Source organism: Entelurus aequoreus, linkage group LG23 (genome assembly GCF_033978785.1).
Source record: "Entelurus aequoreus isolate RoL-2023_Sb linkage group LG23, RoL_Eaeq_v1.1, whole genome shotgun sequence".
NCBI lineage: Eukaryota > Metazoa > Chordata > Actinopteri > Syngnathiformes > Syngnathidae > Entelurus > Entelurus aequoreus.
Genome location: NC_084753.1, coordinates 2811429 through 2834361, shown reverse-complemented (window position 1 = coordinate 2834361; position 22933 = coordinate 2811429). Strand labels below are relative to the sequence as shown.

The window sequence follows — 22933 nt, the reverse complement described above, 5'->3', positions numbered from 1 at the left end:
TTTTTGTGCTGGTGGATTTTTATTTTTTTTTGCGGCATGACTAGGGAAGGTTGTTTGGATTATATATATATGTGTGTGTGTGTGTGTGTGTGTATATGTATGTAAATATATATATATATTTATATAAATATATATTTATATAAATATATGTATGTATATGTATATATATATTTATTAATGTATATATGTATATATTTACATACATATATATATATATTTACATACATATTTACATATACATATATATATATATACTGTATATATATATATATAAATATATATATATATATATATATATTTACATACATATTTACATATATATATATATATATATACTGTATATATATACATATAAATATATATATATATATATATATATATATATATATATATATATATATATATATATATATATATATATATATATATATATATGTATGTACACATATACATATATATATATGTATGTACACAATAAGCGGTAGAAAATGGATATATATATATATATATATATATATATATATATATATATATATATATATATATATATATATATATATATATATATATATATATCCATTTTCTACCGCTTATTCCCTTCGGGGTCGCGGGGGCGCTGGAGCCTATCTCAGCTACAATCGGGCGGAAGGCGGGGTACACCCTGGACAAGTCGCCACCTCATCGCAGGGCCAACACAGACAACATTCATACTCACATTCACACACTAGGGCCAATTTAGTGTTGCCAATCAACCTATCCCCATATATATATATATATATATATATATATATATATATATATATATATATATATATATATATATATATATATATATATATATATATATATATATATATATGTATGTATGTATATATATATATATATATATATATATATATATATATATGTATGTATGTATGTATATATATATATATATATATATATATATATATATATATATATATATATATATATATATATATATATATATATATATATATATATATATATATACATACATACATACATACATATATATATATATATATATATATATATATATATATATATATATATATATATATATATATATATATATATATATATATATATATATATATATATAATGTTATAATGTTATAATATCCACAAAGTTCAGGGAGCAGGTTGTGTTTTGTGTGACCATGTTTGTTTAATTTTTGTACTAGTTGATTTTATTTTTTTTTGGCACCACGATTGGGGAAGGTTGTTTGGATCGGGTCATATAACTAAATGCTGTGACTTGTATTTCTTTTTATGACCACCAGATGGTGACATAATGGCAGCTATCATACTTCTGACTATTTGTATATTTTTAGAAGACACCAGGCCCGGCCAATTTGCCGATTGGGTTTGTGCCGTACTTGGCCCGCAGGCTTTAGGTTGGACACCCCTGCTCTAGATTAACTTCAGGTGGATTTGTTGATATAAAGTTTTTTATTTTTTATTTTTTATTTTTTCTTAATGGCAAACACAATTTATGCAATATTTTCAAACTCAAGCCTTTGATGTGAAATGATTGGAGCCTTAAATAGATCAAAAATTCCTAACATTGATTTTGAGTCGTAGTTAATTCTGGAGCATTGACCGTTTTTTATTAAAAAATTACATTGTAGGTCCCTTGGACCCTCAAGGGTCCCGCTCATAAAAGGGTTTAAGTAAGTCATATATGAATATTTTTTTCTACGTTTACCGCTTAAATGTGTAAAAAAAAGCAAAAACCTTCAGATCTATCCGTTGATATGAAGTTTTATGAGGTTTTTCCCAGGTTCTATGCAGTTTTTGTCAAAGAAAAAAACATTTTTCATGGCGAAAACTCAAATAATGCAATATTTTCCCATGTTAAATTTTAAAGTCAGATATTTGCTGCATGAAGTGATTGGAGCCTTTTGACTCATAATTAATATTTTAGCATTGACCGTTTTTTAAATAAAAAATCAACATTGTAGGTCCCTTGGCCACTCGAGGGTTCCACTCATAAAAGTCTTAAAATTAAGCAATATCATAATTGTTTTACTTTCAATGCTTAAATCTCTAGATCACTTTCAGATGTATCCTTTGATATACCGGTTTTTAGGGGTTCTTTTTATGTTTAATGCCCATTTTTATCAAAGAAAACACATTTTAATGGCAAAAACACAAACTATGCAATATTTTCCAATGAAAAATGTTTAAAGTCAAATACTTGATCTGAAGTGATAGGCGCCTTAAATAGGTCACTAACTCACTCACTCGCGGACCATGAAGGGCCCCACTCATAAAACTGTTAAAAGTATGACATTTATCAATATTTTTGTTTTACTTTAAACGCTAAAATCTCGAGATCAATCTCAGATATATTCGTTGATGTAAAGTTTTGAGGACTTTTTATGTTTTATGTTCTTTTTGACAACAAAAAAACATGGATAATGTCAAAAAACACAAACTCTTGCGATATTTTCCCATGATAAATTTCAAAGTCAGAAATTGGGATGTATGCAGTGATTGAAGACTTTGACAACATTGATTTTGAGTCATACTTTTTTGTTGAGCATTGACAGTTTTTTTCAATAAAAATGGACATTGTAGGTCCCTTGGGTCCCGCACAAAAGTCTTAAAAGTAAGAAATATCATAATTGTTTTACTTTCAATGATAAAATCTGTAGATCATACATATTTCAGATGTATCCCTTGATATAACATTTTGAAGGGGCTTGTTATATTGTATTCCCTTTTTAATGGCAAAATCACAAACTATGCAATATTTTCCCATGAAAAATGTCTAAGTCAAATATTTCAGCTGAAGCATTTGGTGTCTACGACGATTTGGGTCTATGCAAATATTGTTGAGTCTTTTTATTCCAAATGAAGTCTGAAATCTGACTATCGGATTTACAAAAGAAGGACTGAGAGAGAAAAAGCAAAAAGCCCAGCATTTATTTTTATGATCCAACCCAAACAACCTTCCCCAGTCATGGTGCAAAAAAAAAAAAAAAATCGAACTAACACAAAATGCCAACAGACATGGTCACACATAACACAATATCACACTATTTGTGGATATTATAAAAAAACATCCATGCACCATGAAAAAAATTACAAGAAATGGTGAGAAAATGCTAAACACTCTCCACACTTATCCATGTTTGCCGCATTTTAGCTGCTTGATATTTCGGATTGATTACAAAACTTTAAGGAGGTCGTTAGGAAGTAAACAAGGTAGGAGTCCAACTTTTACTTCCTCTTAATATCAATGATATTAATTATTAATTATATATCCATTATATTAATACATGTATGTATTATATCCGACGTGTGCGATCATGTTTTCCCAAATGTAGCGAGATACAGTGTTTACAGGAGAAGGAGAGTAGAAGAGCTGTTGGTAACCTAGCAACAATGAGGTCCAATTAGTCCTGTGTGAATAAAGATGTTGTTTAAGATGCCAGCGCTGGTGGGCTCAAAGTGTGTGTGTCAGGCAGATTGGTTGTTTTGTTGAAGTGGAAAAAAAAAAACTAAAATAGCAGAATTGTCAGTTTGTGTTCGTCTTTGTTTATTTGAATACAACTCCTGGCAAAAAAATGTCATTTGTTTCATTTTGTTGAAAAACAATCAAATAACAGACATGACACAAAACTATAGTCGTTTTCAGAAGGCAAAAATAATTGTTGATGTAGATTATCTATATCTGCTGTACAGTTTTACTTTAGAAAATTGACTTTATTTCACTTTATTAAATGTTTGGGTAGAATTTTATTCATTTTTTTAAGTATTATATAAGTTTATCAGAGCTGTTTATCTATTTTATGAAGGAATGTAGTTAATCATAGAACTGGCAAACAATGTTAATTAAAAAGTATTGGTTTTGAATCGAGAATCGATTCAGAATCGAATCGTTTCCCCAAATAATCGAATCGAATCGTGTGGTGCCCAAAGATTAACAACACTATTAAGCAGAGTGAAAACATTATAGAATCATTAAATTATTTATTTATTTATATATTTATTTATTTGTATGTATTTATTAATGTGTTTAATTATTTATTTCATTATTTTTATTTTATTTATTTGTATTGTTTTTTTTTATTTATTTATTAAGCACAGTGGGGAAAAAAATACAATCATTCAATTCTTTATTTATTTATGAATGTATTTATTTTATTTTATTTTTTTTATTTATCTTTTAAATACATTTTTATTTACAAAGCTAGCATCAGAGGAAATCTGTTTATTAGTCTGCAGTGAAAAAGGAGTGTTTACACCTTGGAGAGCTGTTGCAGCAGGTGGATTGACATGAATCATGGCCTCAACACGTGGGATTTTATTGGAACAAAGTAGAGGATTGTCAAAGCTCTTCAAAAAGTACAATGTTGCCAAAAATGTTGATTGTTCACAGTCAGCTGTGTGTTATGTGGAGCAAGCACAAACAACGTGGGAAGGTTGTGAAAGGCGAGCATACTGGTAGACCGAGGACAACTTCAAGCAATATGTCTTGAGAAGAGAACAATGCACAGCAAAACAAATGAAAAACAACTGTAGGCAAGCGTTTAAAGGAAATGGTATTTAAATACAGAAAAGCGCAACCAAAGTCGTCCTTAACATGTAAACATTAAAAACAAATGGTTGCAACGGTCTAAGGAAAAGGAATGGTGGACTATGGATGACTGGATGAAAGTCATATTCAGAGAGGATGGTGAATCTGCATTGAGCAAGGTGATGATGCTGGAACATTAGTTTGCTTTTGGTTCCAATGGGATTTATGGGCGGAATAGTGTATTCCCATTAGCTGCGTTGTTAGCCACCTCGTACTTGCCGTATTTTATGATTTAGAATGCATAAAAACAAGAAAAATGTGTTCTTGACTCTCATAAGGATTGCAAATGAAAGGCAAAAGTCCCCCCCCAAAAAAGTGCAGTTCCCTTTTAAGTCCACCCCAGCATGCACAAGACATTGATACAACGTTGATTATACGTTTGTGTCCTTTAAAACTGACTTTGAAACATCATTGCAAAATAGTTGTATTTGTACGTTGAGACAACGTTGATGTCTAACGTTGGATCCACGTTGTTGGTTGGGAAATGACCGAATTTCATTGATCAATTCAACGTCAGAAACCGACATTGATTAAACGTCGTCAAAAAGCATGTTGTTTCAACGTTGTATTTGTGTTGTAGAATATTGGTGGGGAAATGACCGAAATTCAAAGGTCAAATCAACGTCAGAAACCAACATTGAATAAACGCATCAAAAAGCATGTTGTTTCAACGTATTTGTGTTGTAGAATATTGGTTGGAAAATAACCCAAATTCAATGGTCAAATCAACGTCAGAACCCAACATTGATTAAACGTCATCAAAGAGTATGTTGTATCAACGTTGTATTTGTGTTGTAGAATATTGGTTGGGAAATAACCAAAATTCAATGGTCAAATCAACGTCAGAACCCAACATTGATTAAATGTCGTCAAAAAGCTTGTTGTTTCCACGTTGTATTTGTGTTGTAGAATATTGGTTGGAAAATAACCAAAATTCAATGGTCAAATCAACGTCAGAACCCAACATTGATTAAATGTCGTCAAAAAGCATGTTGTTTCAACGTTGTATTTGTGTTGTAGAATATTGGTTGGAAAATAACCAAAATTCAATGGTCAATTCAACGTAGGAACCCAACATTGATTAAACGTCGTCAAAAAGTATGTTGTTTCAACGTTGTATTTGTGTTGTAGAATATTGGTTGGGAAATGACCAAAATTCAACGGAATAATCGTTGTTAAAAAGCCTGTTGTTTCAACGTTGTATTTGTGTATAGAATATTGGTTGGGAAATGACCACATTTCAATGGTCAAATCAACGTCAGACCCCAACATTAATCAAACGTCTTTAAAAAGCATGTTGTTTCAACATTGTATTTGTGTTGTAGAATATTATTAGATAAATTACAGAAATTCAATGGTCAAATCAATGTCAGAACCCAACATTGAATAAACGCCATCAAAAATCATGTTGTTTCTACGAATTTGTGTTGTAGAATATTGGTTGGAAAATAACCAAAATTCAATGGTCAATTCAACGTCAGAACCCGACATTGAATAAACGTTGTCAAAAAGCATGTTGTTTCAACGTTGTATTTGTGTTGTAGGATATTGGTCGTGAAATGACCAAAATTCAATGGTCAAATCAACGTCAGAACCCAACATTGAATAAACGTCATCAAAAATCATGTTGTTTCTACGAATTTGTGTTGTAGAATATTGGTTGGAAAATAACCAAAATTCAATGGTCAATCAACGTCAGAACCTGACATTGAATAAAGGTTGTCAAAAAGCATGTTGTTTCAACGTTGTATTTGTGTTGTGGAATTTTGGTCGTGAAATGACCAAAATTCAATGGTCAAATCAACGTCAGTACCCAACATTGATTAAATGTCGTCAAAAAGCTTGTTGCTTCAACGTTGTATTTGTGTTGTAGAATATTTGTCGTGAAATAACCAAAATTCAATGGTCAATCAACGTCAGAACCCGACATTGATTAAACGTTGTCAAAAAGCATGTTGTTTCAACGTATTTGTGTTGTAGAATTTTGGTCGTGAAATGACCAAAATTCAATGGTCAAATCAACGTCAGAACCCAACATTGATTAAATGTCGTCAAAAAGCTTGTTGCTTCAACGTTGTATTTGTGTTGTAGAATATTGGTTGGGAAATGACCAAAATTCAATGGAATAATTGTTAAAAAGCAGGTTGTTTCAACGTTGTATTTGTGTTGTAGAATATTATCTGGAAAATGACCGAAATTCAATGGTCAAATCAACATCAGAACCCAACATTGAATAAACGTCATCAAAAATCATGTTGTTTCTACGAATTTGTGTTGTAGAAAAATTGGTTGGAAAATAACCAAAATTCAATGGTCAAATCAATGTCAGAACCCAACATTGATTAAACGTCATCAAAGAGTATGTTGTATCAACGTTGTATTTGTGTTGTAGAATATTGGTTGGGAAATAACCAAAATTCAATGGTCAAATCAACGTCAGAACCCAACATTGATTAAATGTCGTCAAAAAGCATGTTGTTTCCACGTTGTATTTGTGTTGTAGAATATTGGTTGGAAAATAACCAAAATTCAATGGTCAAATCAACGTCAGAACCCAAGATTGAATAAACGTCATCAAAAAGCATGTTGTTTCAACGTTGTATTTGTGTTGTAGAATATTGGTTGGAAAATAACCAAAATTCAATGGTCAATTCAACGTAGGAACCCAACATTGATTAAACGTCATCAAAAAGTATGTTGTTTCAACGTTGTATTTGTGTTGTAGAATATTGGTTGGGAAATGACCAAAATTCAACGGAATAATCGTTGTTAAAAAGCCTGTTGTTTCAACGTTGTATTTGTGTATAGAATATTGGTTGGGAAATGACCACATTTCAATGGTCAAATCAACGTCAGACCCCAACATTAATTAAACGTCTTTAAAAAGCATGTTGTTTCAACATTGTATTTGTGTTGTAGAATATTATTAGATAAATGACAGAAATTCAATGGTCAAATCAACGTCAGAACCCAACATTGAATAAACGCCATCAAAAATCATGTTGTTTCTACGAATTTGTGTTGTACAATATTGGTTGGAAAATAACCAAAATTCAATGGTCAATTCAACGTCAGAACCCGACATTGAATAAACGTTGTCAAAAAGCATGTTGTTTCAACGTTGTATTTGTGTTGTAGAATATTGGTCGTGAAATGACCAAAATTCAATGGTCAAATCAACGTCAGAACCCAACATTAAATAAACGTCATCAAAAATCATGTTGTTTCTACGAATTTGTGTTGTAGAATATTGGTTGGAAAATAACCAAAATTCAATGGTCAATTCAACGTCAGAACCCGACATTGAATAAACGTTGTTAAAAAGCATGTTGTTTCAACGTTGTATTTGTGTTGTAGGATATTGGTCGTGAAATGACCAAAATTCAATGGTCAAATCAACGTCAGAACCCAACATTGAATAAACGTCATCAAAAATCATGTTGTTTCTACGAATTTGTGTTGTAGAATATTGGTTGGAAAATAACCAAAATTCAATGGTCAATCAACGTCAGAACCTGACATTGAATAAAGGTTGTCAAAAAGCATGTTGTTTCAACGTTGTATTTGTGTTGTGGAATTTTGGTCGTGAAATGACCAAAATTCAATGGTCAAATCAACGTCAGAACCCAACATTGATTAAATGTCGTCAAAAAGCTTGTTGCTTCAACGTTGTATTTGTGTTGTAGAATATTGGTTGGGAAATGACCAAAATTCAATGGAATAATTGTTAAAAAGCAGGTTGTTTCAACGTTGTATTTGTGTTGTAGAATATTATCTGGAAAATGACCGAAATTCAATGGTCAAATCAACATCAGAACCCAACATTAAATAAACGTCATCAAAAATCATGTTGTTTCTACGAATTTGTGTTGTAGAATATTGGTTGGAAAATAACCCAAATTCAATGGTCAAATCAATGTCAGAACCCAACATTGATTAAACGTCATCAAAGAGTATGTTGTTTCAACGTTGTATTTGTGTTGTAGAATATTGGTTGGGAAATAACCAAAATTCAATGGTCAAATCAACGTCAGAACCCAACATTGATTAAATGTCGTCAAAAAGCTTGTTGTTTCCACGTTGTATTTGTGTTGTAGAATATTGGTTGGAAAATAACCAAAATTCAATGGTCAATTCAACGTAGGAACCCAACATTGATTAAACGTCGTCAAAAAGTATGTTGTTTCAACGTTGTATTTGTGTTGTAGAATATTGGTTGGAAAATAACCAAAATTCAATGGTCAATTCAACGTCAGAACCCAAGATTGAATAAACGTCATCAAAAAGCATGTTGTTTCAACGTATTTGTGTTGTAGAATATTGGTTGGAAAATAACCAAAATTCAATGGTCAATTCAACGTCAGAACCCAACATTGAATAAACGTTGTCAAAAAGCATGTTGTTTCAACGTTGTATTTGTGTTGTAGAATATTGGTTTGGAAATTACCAAAATTCTATGGAATAATCGTTGTTAAAAAGCATGTTGTTTCAACGTTGTATTTGTGCATAGAATATAGGTTGGGAAATGACCACATTTCAATGGTCAAATCAACGTCAGAACCCAACATTGAATAAACGTCATCAAAAAGCATTTTGTTTCAACGTATTTGTGTTGTAGAATATTAGGTGGAAAATAAACAAAATTCAATTGTCAATTCAACGTCAGAACCCGACATTGAATAAACGTCAAAAAGCATGTTGTTTCAACGTATTTGTGTTGTAGAATTTTGGTCGTGAAATGACCAAAATTCAACGGTCAAATCAGCGTCAGAACCCAACATTGATTAAATGTCGTCAAAAAGCTTGTTGCTTCAATGTTGTATTTGTGTTGTAGAATATTGGTTGGGAAATGACCAAAATTCAATGGAATAATCGTTAAAAAGCATGTTGTTTCAACGTTGTATTTGTGTATAGAATATTGGTTGGGAAATGACCACATTTCAATGGTCAAATCAACGTCAGACCCCAACATTAATTAAACGTCTTTAAAAAGCATGTTGTTTCAACATTGTATTTGTGTTGTAGAATATTATTAGGTAAATGACCGAAATTCAATGGTCAATTCAACGTCAGAACCCGACATTGAATAAACGTCATCAAAAATCATGTTGTTTCTACGAATTTGTGTTGTAGAATATTGGTTGGAAAATAACCAAAATTCAATGGTCAATTCAACGTCAGAACCCGACATTGAATAAACGTTGTTAAAAAGCATGTTGTTTCAACGTTGTATTTGTGTTGTAGGATATTGGTCGTGAAATGACCAAAATTCAATGGTCAAATCAACGTCAGAACCCAACATTGAATAAACGTCATCAAAAATCATGTTGTTTCTACGAATTTGTGTTGTAGAATATTGGTTGGAAAATAACCAAAATTCAATGGTCAATCAACGTCAGAACCTGACATTGAATAAAGGTTGTCAAAAAGCATGTTGTTTCAACGTTGTATTTGTGTTGTGGAATTTTGGTCGTGAAATGACCAAAATTCAATGGTCAAATCAACGTCAGAACCCAACATTGATTAAATGTCGTCAAAAAGCTTGTTGCTTCAACGTTGTATTTGTGTTGTAGAATATTGGTTGGGAAATGACCAAAATTCAATGGAATAATTGTTAAAAAGCAGGTTGTTTCAACGTTGTATTTGTGTTGTAGAATATTATCTGGAAAATGACCGAAATTCAATGGTCAAATCAACATCAGAACCCAACATTAAATAAACGTCATCAAAAATCATGTTGTTTCTACGAATTTGTGTTGTAGAATATTGGTTGGAAAATAACCCAAATTCAATGGTCAAATCAATGTCAGAACCCAACATTGATTAAACGTCATCAAAGAGTATGTTGTTTCAACGTTGTATTTGTGTTGTAGAATATTGGTTGGGAAATAACCAAAATTCAATGGTCAAATCAACGTCAGAACCCAACATTGATTAAATGTCGTCAAAAAGCTTGTTGTTTCCACGTTGTATTTGTGTTGTAGAATATTGGTTGGAAAATAACCAAAATTCAATGGTCAATTCAACGTAGGAACCCAACATTGATTAAACGTCGTCAAAAAGTATGTTGTTTCAACGTTGTATTTGTGTTGTAGAATATTGGTTGGAAAATAACCAAAATTCAATGGTCAATTCAACGTCAGAACCCAAGATTGAATAAACGTCATCAAAAAGCATGTTGTTTCAACGTATTTGTGTTGTAGAATATTGGTTGGAAAATAACCAAAATTCAATGGTCAATTCAACGTCAGAACCCAACATTGAATAAACGTTGTCAAAAAGCATGTTGTTTCAACGTTGTATTTGTGTTGTAGAATATTGGTTTGGAAATTACCAAAATTCTATGGAATAATCGTTGTTAAAAAGCATGTTGTTTCAACGTTGTATTTGTGCATAGAATATAGGTTGGGAAATGACCACATTTCAATGGTCAATTCAACGTAGGAACCCAACATTGATTAAACGTCGTCAAAAAGTATGTTGTTTCAACGTTGTATTTGTGTTGTAGAATATTGGTTGGAAAATAACCAAAATTCAATGGTCAAATCAACGTCAGAACCCAACATTGAATAAACGTCATCAAAAAGCATTTTGTTTCAACGTATTTGTGTTGTAGAATATTAGGTGGAAAATAAACAAAATTCAATTGTCAATTCAACGTCAGAACCCGACATTGAATAAACGTCAAAAAGCATGTTGTTTCAACGTATTTGTGTTGTAGAATTTTGGTCGTGAAATGACCAAAATTCAACGGTCAAATCAGCGTCAGAACCCAACATTGATTAAATGTCGTCAAAAAGCTTGTTGCTTCAATGTTGTATTTGTGTTGTAGAATATTGGTTGGGAAATGACCAAAATTCAATGGAATAATCGTTAAAAAGCATGTTGTTTCAACGTTGTATTTGTGTATAGAATATTGGTTGGGAAATGACCACATTTCAATGGTCAAATCAACGTCAGACCCCAACATTAATTAAACGTCTTTAAAAAGCATGTTGTTTCAACATTGTATTTGTGTTGTAGAATATTATTAGGTAAATGACCGAAATTCAATGGTCAAATCAACGTCAGAACCCGACATTGAATAAACGTCATCAAAAAGCATGTTGTTTCTACGAATTTGTGTTGTAGAATATTGGTTGGAAAATAACCAAAATTCAATGGTCAATTCAACGTCAGAACCCGACATTGAATAAACGTCGTCAAAAAGCATGTTGTTTCAACGTTGTATTTGTGTTGTAGAATATTGGTTGGGAAATGACCAAATTCCAATGGTCAAATCAACGTCAGACCCCAACATTAATTAAACATCGTAAAAATCATGTTCTTTAAACCTTGTATTTGAGTTGTAGAATATTGGTTGAGAAATTACCAACATTTCAAAGGTCAAATTAAGGTCTGAAATTGAATTGATTAAACGTCGTCAAAAAGCATGTTGTTTCAACGTTATGTATGAGTTACTCAACATCAGGACCTAATTCAACAAGTTCTCAACGTTGTTTCAATGTCTTGTGCCTGCTGGGACGCCTCAGAGGCTGCAAGCTCTCATAAAAGCCAGAGGTGGTCTTTTTTTTCTTTCTTTGTTTCTCATCATTCCATCATTTTTTCCTCAGAATTGAGTGATTCCATCAGTTTTTGACCACCTCGATTGGTTCTCTTGATGTCTTTTAGCGTCTCTTGAAGCCAGAAATGACCACATTATTTGCTTTTGTTCCACAAAATGAAACAACTGAGTAAACATCCTCCAAGTCTGCCAATTGCGAAGATTTTTCTTCAAAGGTTGCCACTCATCCGCGTTCTTGTCTTCCTCCGCCGCAGGTCAACCTGGCCCTCATGCAGAAGCAACTGTCCGAGATGGCCGTCGGGCACCCGCGCCAACCCGGCTCCACGTCCTCGCGTCCCAACGGCTTCTCGGAGGGCGTGGGCGCCCTGGGCATCATGAACAACCGGCTGGCGGAGACCAGCGTGGACAGATAGGAGGACCGCAAAGGATGGCGGACAAAGATGCTTCCCTGGACTTTGGAGCATGCGTTTTCTAGACCTGGGGTGTCCGAAGTGCGGCCCGGGGGGCTCCTTTTTTAACGGCCCGCGGTGCATTCTAAAAATACTATTACAAAAAACAAACATAAAAAGTGGGGGGGGGGGGGGGGGGGAGCAAACGGGTGAAATTTAACGAGAAAAAGTTGCTATGTTGACTCTAATAACACAAAGCTGGCGGTTTTTATCTTTAAAGCTTGTATTGTTCAAATATTGCATATTTTCATTTCTTTATTTAAGTTTTTAATGACAAAAAGAGCATAAAACAAACAAACCAAAAAAACGTTAAAAGATCGGAATTTGATCTCGAGATTTAAGCATTGAAAGTAAAAAAAAATAAAATAATGTACCACTTATTTTTAACACTTTTATGATTGGGACCCGTTTGGATCCCTAAGAACTTCTGACTTATTTGAACACATTTAGGAGTGGGCTCTTTTGGATCTCTGAGGATTTTAGTGAGATGTATTTATTTATTTTAAGTGTCATTGCTCAAAAAAAAAATTATGAATCAAAATCAGTGTTGTAATGAATTATTGGCCTATTGAAGGCTCTGATTACCTCACATTAAATATTCCACTTTGGAATATTTTTTGGGAAAATATTGCATATTATGTAAATAAGGGCATAAAACAAACAAACCAAAAAAAATTTAAAAGATCTGAAATTTATCTAGAGATTTAAACATTGAAAGTAAAAAAACTATAATAATATTTTTAACACTTTTATGATTGGGACCCGTTTGGATCCCTAAGGACTTTAGTGTCTTTTTTTTTTTTTTTTTTTAACTGTTGCTGCTCAAAAACTAATAACCAAAACCAATGTTGTTATGAATTATTGGTCCATTTAAGGCTATAATTCCTTCACATAAAATGTTCCACTTAAAATATTTTTAGAGGAAAATATTGCATATTTTGGTTTTTTTGCCAAAAAAGAAAACCATGTTTGGTTGTCTTTGACAAAAAGGGCATTATACAAAACAGAAACACATTAAAATATCTGAAGTTTAAAGATTTAAGTGTTGAAAGTATAAAACATAGACAAAAAATGAATGACTTATTTTAACACATTTAGGAATGGGCCCTTTTGGATCCCTGAGGATTTTAGTGAGATTTTTATTTTTATTTTAAGTGTTATTGCTCAAAAAAATTTCAATGAATCAAAATCAGTGTTGTAATGAATTATTGGCCTATTGAAGGCTCTGATTACCTCACATCAAACATTCTACTTTGGAATATTTTTTGGGGAAAACATCGTATATATTTTTTGTTCTATATTTAGTTTTTAATGCCAAAAAGGGCATAAAACAAACAAACCAAAAAATGTTCAAATATCTGAAATTGATCTAAAGATTTAAACATTGAAAGTTAAAAAAACTAAAATAATGTACCACTTATTTTTTAACACTTTTATGATTGGGACCCGTTGGATCCCTACGAATTTTAGTGTCTTTTTTTTTTTTTAACTTGCTGCTCAAAACACTGATCATGAACCAAAACTAATGTTGTTATAAATTATTGGTCTATTTAAGTCTATAATTCCTTCACATAAAATGTTCCACTTAAAATATTTTTCAAGGAAAATATTGCATATTTTGGGTTTTTTGCCAAAAAAGAAAAGCATGTTTTGTTTTCTTTGACAAAAAGGGCATTATACAAAACAAAACACATTAAAAGATCTGAAGTCTAAAGATTTAAGCGTTGAAAGTAGAAAACATAAACAAAAAATGAATGTTGTAATGAATTATTTGACTTTTGAAGGCTCCGATTAACTCATATCAAACATTCCACTTTGGAATATTTTGGGGGAAAATATTGCATATTTTGTGTTCCATATTTGGTTTTTAATGCCAAAAAAAGCATCAAACAAACAAACCAAAAAAACATTAAAAGATCTGAAATTGATCTAGAGATTTAAACATTGAAAGTAAAAACAACTAAAATAATGTACCACTTATTTTTAACACTTTTATGATTGGGACCCATTTGGGTCCTTCAGGACTTTAGTGTAATTATTTATTTTTTTTAACTGTTGCTGCTCAAAAACTAATCATGAACCAAAAACCAATATTGTTATGAATTATTGGTCTATTTAAGGCTCTAATTCCTTCACATCAAATCTTCCACTTAAAATATTTTTGTACGAATATATTGCATATTTTGTTGGTTTGACAACATTTTTTCAAGTTTTTTTTTTTTCTTTGACAAACAGGGCATCATACAAAACAAAACACATTAAAAGATCTGAAGTCTAAATATTTAAGTGTAGAAAGTAGAAACATAAACAAAAAAAATTAATGACTTATTTTAACACGTTTAGGAGTGGGCCATTTTGATCCCTGAGGATTTTAGTGAGATTTTTTTTTATTTTAAGTGTCATTGCTAAAAAAAAATTAAATGAATCAAAATCAATGTTGTAATGAATTATTGGCCTATTGAAGGCTCCGATTACCTCACATAACACATTCCACTTTGGAATATTTTTGGGGAAAATATTGCATATTTTGTGTTTTATATTTTGTTTTTAATGCCAAAAAAGGGCATACCCCTGTAAAACTAACAAACCAAAAAAACCCTAAAAAATTTGAAATTGATCTAAAGATTTAACCATTGAAAGTAAAAAACCTAAAATAATGTACCACTTATTTTTAACACTTTTATGATTGGGACTTGTTTGGATCCCTAAGAATTTTAGTGTAATTTTTTTTTTTTTTTTTTTTTAACTGTTGCTGCTCAAAAACTAATAATGAACCTAAACCAATGTTGTTATGAATTATTGGTCTATTTAAGGCTCTAATTCCTTCACATCAAATCTTCCACTTAAAATATTTTTCTATGAAAATATTGCATATTTGACAACATTTTTTCAAGTTTTTTGTTTTCTTTGACATACAGGGCATCATACAAAACAAAAGACATTAAAAGATCTGGGGCCGTACTTATCAAGCTTCTTAGAATTACTCCTAAGAAGTCTGCTAAGAGTTGACTTAAGAGTAAATAAATTCTTTGCTGAAAGCTGCACTTAAAAGTTAGTTATCAAGCGTCTTACTCACACTTTCAGCGAAGTGTAGGACTGAATCTTAAGTGTCACACTCAGAGCTGAATTACGACATTACTATGTGCCGTAAACGGAATTTTAGGTGACGTCATTTCTGTGTCCATAGAAATGACCAATCACGGAAGGGAATCCGTTGTCTAAGAATAAAGAAATATCTTGGAAATATTTAAGTGGACAATGGGAGTGTATATTTTGACAATAAACTACAAAATAATACAAAACAAACTAGTCCCCGCCGGCACTCACGCTACCGCTCCCTCTCTTCTCTCGCCCACACACTCACTGACGTCACTCACCTCACGGCCACACACATACGCTACTGTCATAACATTTTCTTTCCAATTCATTAATTAGGTAACTAATTTGAAACTGGTGTGGGTGGCTCTATATATACTAGCCCACTGCAGCCACATGCAGAAATCAACATGGAATCAAAAAGTATTAAATCTGTGACAAAAATAATACCCGCTCTGTCTAAACGATACTGTTTGATCAGCTGCTCGTCATCAAACAAATCCAGGACATCGTTCCGCTCCCTGAACGTTCGCGCACGTCTCTCTCGCCTCAGTGCCATCCCCTGCTGGCAACTCCTAACCACTTAAGACACCTCTGAAGGTCTCTTAAATATCGTGGAGAGTAGGAGTGATTCTTAGACTTAAGAACGTTGATAAAAAGCTTTTATTGTTAAGTTTGAGAGTAGGACTAAATTTCGCAAATTTTCAGGACTTAAGTGTAAAATGGCACTCTAAGAAGCTTGATAAGTACGGCCCCTGAAGTCTAAATATTTAAGTGTTGAAAGTAGAAACATAAACAAAAAAAATTAATGACTTATTTTAACACGTTTAGGAGTGGGCCATTTCGATCCCTGAGGATTTTAGTGAGATTTTTTTTTTATTTTAAGTGTCATTGCTAAAAAAAAAATTAAATGAATCAAAATCAATGTTGTAATGAATTATTGGCCTATTGAAGGCTCCGGTTACCTCACATCACACATTCCACTTTGGAATATTTTGGGGGAAAATATTGCATATTTTGTGTTTTATATTTTGTTTTTAATGCCAAAAAAGGGCATACCCCTGTAAAACTAACAAACCAAAAAAAAACTAAAAAATTTGAAATTGATCTAAAGATTTAACCATTGAAAGTAAAAAACCTAAAATAATGTACCACTTATTTTTAACACTTTTATGATTGGGACCTGTTTGGATCCCTAAGAATTTTAGTGTAATTTTTTTTTTTTTTTTTTTTTTTTTTAACTGTTGCTGGTCAAAAACTAATAATGAACCTAAACCAATGTTGTTATGAATTATTGGTCTATTTAAGGCTCTAATTCCTTCACATCAAATCTTCCACTTAAAATATTTTTCTATGAAAATATTGCATATTTGACAAAAATGTTTCAAGTTTTTTGTTTTCTTTGACAAACAGGGCATCATACAAAACAAAACACATTAAAAGATCAGGGGCCGTACTTATCAAGCTTCTTAGAGTGCCATTTTACACTTAAGTCCTGAAAATTTGCGAAATTTAGTCCTACTCTCAAACTTAAGAATAAAAGCTTTTTATCAACGTTCTTAAGTCTAAGAATCACTCCTACTCTCCACGATATTTAAGAGACCTTCAGAGGTGTCTTAAGTGGTTAGGAGTTGCCAGCAGGGGATGGCACTGAGGCGAGAGAGACGTGCGCGAACGTTCATCTTTGTTTGATGACGAGCAGCTGATCAAACGGTATCGTTTAGACAGAGCGGGTATTATTTTTGTCACAGATTTAATAATTTTCCATTCCTTGTTGATTTCTGCATGTGGCTGCAGTGGGCTAGTATATATAGAGCCACCCACACCAGTTTCAAATTAGTTGCCTAATTAATGAATTGGAAAGAAATTGTTATGAGCGTATGTGTGTGGCACACCCATACGCTAGGTTACAGCATGTGAGGTAAGTGACGTCAGTGAGTGTGTGGGCGAGAGAAGAGAGGGAGCGGTATTGTGAGTGCGAGCGGGGACTAGTTTGTTTTGTGTTGGATTGGCTGTGTGCAAGCAATCAATAAAGCAAGATTTGCAACTAATCGCCGGACTCATCATTCACTCTAAAGTCGTCCGCTGTGGAGACCCACTGCCGGGTAAAGTGAAGGGTGTTGCCCCGAGCATACATCCTGGAGAAGTGTCTCCCCTGCCTCTTTGTTACGGTCTGGGAGCAGGAAGCAGGAAAGGTGCAACAAAAAGGAAACATTTATTTTTGATTCATTGCCAATATTGTTTGTTTGTTTTGTATTATTTTGTAGTTTATTGTCAAAATATACACTCCCATTGTCCACTTAAATATTTCTAAGATATTTCTTTATTCTTAGACAAGGGATTCCCTTCCGTGATTGGTCATTTCTATGGACACAGAAATGACGTCACCTAAAATTCCGTTTACGGCACATAGTAATGTCGTAATTCAGCTCTGAGTGTGACACTTAAGATTCAGTCCTACACTTCGCTGAAAGTGTGAGTAAGACGCTTGATAACTAACTTTTAAGTGCAGCTTTCAGCGAAGAATTTATTTACTCTTAAGTCAACTCTTAGCAGACTTCTTAGGAGTAATTCTAAGAAGCTTGATAAGTACGGCCCCTGAAGTCTAAAGATATAAGCGTTGAAAGTAGAAACATAAACAAAAAAATTAATGACTTATTTTAACACGCTTAGGAGTCTTGGATCCCTGAGGATTTTAGTGAGATTTGTTTTTATTTTAAGTGTCATTGCTCAAAAATTTTTAAATGAATCAAAATCAATGTTGTAATGAATTATTGGCCTATTGAAGGCTCCAATTACCTCACATCAAACATTCCACTTTGGGAATGTTTTTTGGGGAAAATGTTGCATATTTTGTGTTCTATATTTTGTTTTCAATGACAAAAAGGGCATAAAACAAACATTCATCCATCCATCCATTTTCTACCACTTGTCCCTTTCGAGGTTGCGGGGGTGCTGTAGCCTATCTCAGCTACATTACAAACCAAAAAAAATGGTTAAAAGATCTGAAATTGATCTAGAGATTTAAACATTGAAAGTAAAAAAAACTAAAATAATGTACCACTTATTTTTAACACTTTAATGATTGGAACCCGTTTGGATCCCTAAGAATTTTAATAATATAATATATTTATAATATATTTGCAATATAAAATAATATTTCATATATATATATATATATATATATATATATATATATATATATATATATATATATATATATATATATATATATATATATATATATATATATATATATATATATATATATATATATATATATATATATATATATATATATATATAATATAGGCCTTAAAAATGAAAAATATCAAAATGGCCCTTGCATTCTTTAATTTTTCAGCATGCGGCCCCCAGAGGAAAAAGTTTGAACCCTCTTGCTCAAGGGTTTTTAAGAATCTGCTGCAAAAATGGGAGTCTCACAAGTTTCCTGAACTGAGTCCAGCAGTTAAATAGCTCAAACGGCGAAAAGGAGAGGACCTAAGATGGAACCTTGAGGAACCCCATGAGCATAACTCAAGAAGTTGAACAAAGGACTACTGACTGCATGGGAAGTAAATAAGCAACACTTACTGTAGTTACACAAATCACATTACCATCAATAAAAAAGGTGGAACACCTCAGTTATGTACGTTTGGAGCTGGCAAGGTTCAAACGTCCATGTGTTGGAGAACTCTCCTGTTTTTAAAAAGTTGCTGCAAAAATGTTTGACGAACAAGTTTTGAAGTGAACGCGTGGGCCGGATTTGGCCCCCGGGCCGCCAGTTGAATATCCCTGCTGTGAAGGCTATATGGCCACAGGTGACACATCCCTTAATAAGTACTCTACTGTACATGCACTGTACTCTGTCTCAGTATTCCATGAATAAAGTGGCTTTGTTTCCTTGTTCCTACCTTTTGTTCGTCACTTTGGGTTCCTTTGCCAAAGCCTGGAACGCTGATTGCCAAACCCTGTGTACGGAGTGAGAGATCGTCATCTTTCTCACTTGTCTTGCCCACTTTTGCCTCCTTTGTGCATTCAGGAGCCTCAGAACGACCCTAAATCTGAACTCAAACATTTTGTAAACGAGCGCTTTGGGGTTCCTCCTGATTTGTGACGTTTGCCAACTTCTTACGTTAAAAAATGCGTGAGTTTGAACAATCAGTTTGTTAAAATACGGTGATTTCAAATTCAATGTGTAAAAAAAATCAGTGCAGAAAAACTCGAGACCGACTTCGGGTAAATTTAGACTGAAGCAGTCTTAGAACCAGCCAATCATGTGCTCCAGTCTTAATTTACCTGAAGTTGGTCTTGAATTTTGAAGCAACACGTTTTTCTTAATTTAATTTTTTTATGCTGAATTTTTATAGACTGATTATTTTATGCAATCAATTTTTTTATACACTATTTTTTATGTGAAATTATGCTGAAAATTTCACAGAATAAAAATGTGTGTGTTTAAAAAAATCACTGTGATTTCAAATTAAATGTGTAAAAATTCAGTGTAAAAAAAAAATCAGTCAAGAAAATGTAGTTGCTTCAAAACTCAAGACTCGCTTCAGGTTAATTAAGACTGAAGCAATCGAGCCTTTCTCAGAAGCAGCCAATCAGGGGCTCCGGTCTTAATTTATCGGAAGAGTTTTGAAGCAACACATTTTTTACATTTAATTTTTGTACACTGATTTTTTTTATACTGATGTGCTGATTTTTACACTTGTTTCTTACACCAAATTTGTATACACTAATTTTTTTATACACTGAATTTTTAAACACAATTTTTTATGTACGCTGATTTTTATACACTGAATATTTACACAGTAATTTTTTTCATACACTAAATTTTTATACACTGATATTTACACAAGACTTGTAAACACTATTTTATATACATAACATTTTTATACACTGAATATATTTACACTAAATGTATATTATACACTGATTTTTTTTACACTGGTTTCACTCTAAATTTTTATACACTAATTTTTATGTACACTGATTTTTTCACACTGAATGTTAATACAATGATTATTTTATACATTGATATGTACACAACATTTTTATACTTTATTTTCTACACACTGAATTTTTATACACTGATTTTTTATACACGGAATTTTTTTAATACACTGGATTTTTTTGCACTGATTTTTTGTACGCTGATTGTTTAACACTGAATGTTTACACACTTATTTTTTTGTCAATTTTATACATTGATGTTTGACACTAATTTTTTATATACTTATTTTTTAGACACCATTTTTTTTATACACTGATTTTTACACAACATTTTATACATTATTTTTTTATTCACTGATTTGATTTTTTTTACACAGATTTATTTGACAATGATGTTTTATACACTGATTTTTTTACATTCCATTTTATACACCATTTTAAAACACACGCATTTTACTCAAAAGTTTGTATTTCATGACATTTTCAGCATAATTTTATGTAAAAAGAATTATGTCCGTTCACAAAAAAATCAAACACAAAAAATGTATTTTCACAAATTCAGTGTTAAAAAAAAACCCTCAAATGAACCTCCATATTCCAGCCTCATCTGAAGAAGTACCTACTTAAGTTTTGTGTTTTTTGACTATATAGCTTATATACCTATATATATATATATATATATATATATATATATATATATATATATATATATATATATATATATATATATATATATATATATATATATATATATATATATATATATATATATATATGTATATATATGTATATATATATATATATATATATATATATATATATATATATATATATATATATATATATATATATATATATATATATATATATATATATATATATATATATATATTATTATATTATTATCCGCAACATAATTTACTACTTATTAATACTATTTTGCACTAAAACAGAAGAATTGTTTAAAAAAATATCCGAATATGAAAAAACTGTGGAAGTCTGCTGTTACTTCCAAACATTAATTATTAACTCCATATTTCAGGGTCCCCATGAACATTGCCCAAGCCACATAAACAATGCTCAGTCGCCCTCTAGCGGCTAGAAACAGTACTACGATGATAATCAACGCAGTCATGTATGAATATATAAAGAAACATATCATGTTGTTATGAATACACAAATACAGTGTTTGTGTCGTGTACGTGTTGCTGTATAAGGAGGCTCAAATAGATAAATAAATATTTAAATAATTACTTAAATGTGTTATTTGTTCATTATTATTGGAATTAAATGCATACATGTATGTTTAAATGTGTTATCATTTTATTTAATACAAAATATATTTATTTATTATCATTTCATGATTTAGTTTTCTTTCAAGTTTTCTTTATTTTTTAATGTATAACTTAATGATGTAATTATGTATATTAATAATGACACATTTAAGTAATTATTTAAATATATACTATCTTAGAGTTGTCGTAAATATTACTTACTGTTACATTAGAGTACATTAGAGTGTGTGTGAGCGTGCTAATTAAATTGGCATTTATTTCCACAAAATATAAATATAGATTTAGATATATATATATATATATATATATATATATATATATATATATATATATATATATATATATATATATATATATATATATATATATATATATATATATATAGATTTATATATATATTTATATATATAGATTTATATATATATATATATATATATATATATATATATATATATATATATATATATATATATATATATATATATATATATATATATATATATATATATATATATATATATATATATATATATATATATATATATATATATATATATATATATATTGTCCAGGATGAAATGACAAATGCCCTGCCATAATGATCTAGTGCTTTCACAAATAAATATACATTTATATATATATATATATATATATATATATATATATATATATATATATATATATATATATATATATATATATATATATATATATCCAATGTTGTCTGTCTATCTGTGTTGGCCCTGCGATGAGGTGGCGACTTGTCCAGGGTGTACCCCGCCTTCCGTCCGATTGTAGCTGAGATAGGCTCCAGCGCCCCCCGTGACCCCGAAGGGAATAAGCGGTAGAAAATGGATGGATGGATGGATATATATATCCCCCGGGAGGAGCTGGACGAAGTGGCTGGGGAGAGGGAAGTCTGGGCTTCCCTGCTTAAGCTGCTGCCCCCGCGACCCGA

At 31.4% G+C, this 22933-nt stretch overlaps 1 protein-coding gene across 3 annotated transcripts in view; it reads left to right on the top strand.

The window, feature by feature from the left end:
- kcnk13b (potassium channel, subfamily K, member 13b) overlaps positions 1 to 12745 on the top strand; it is a 36623-nt gene extending 23878 nt beyond the window's left edge. For all 3 annotated transcript variants that reach the window (XM_062035099.1, XM_062035098.1, XM_062035097.1), the window contains one exon: positions 12431 to 12745. In XM_062035099.1, the coding sequence (XP_061891083.1) occupies positions 12431 to 12589 (159 nt within the window). In that variant the 3' untranslated portion in view covers positions 12590 to 12745. The remainder of the gene's footprint in view (positions 1 to 12430) is intronic.
- The last annotated feature ends 10188 nt before the right edge of the window (positions 12746 to 22933 follow it).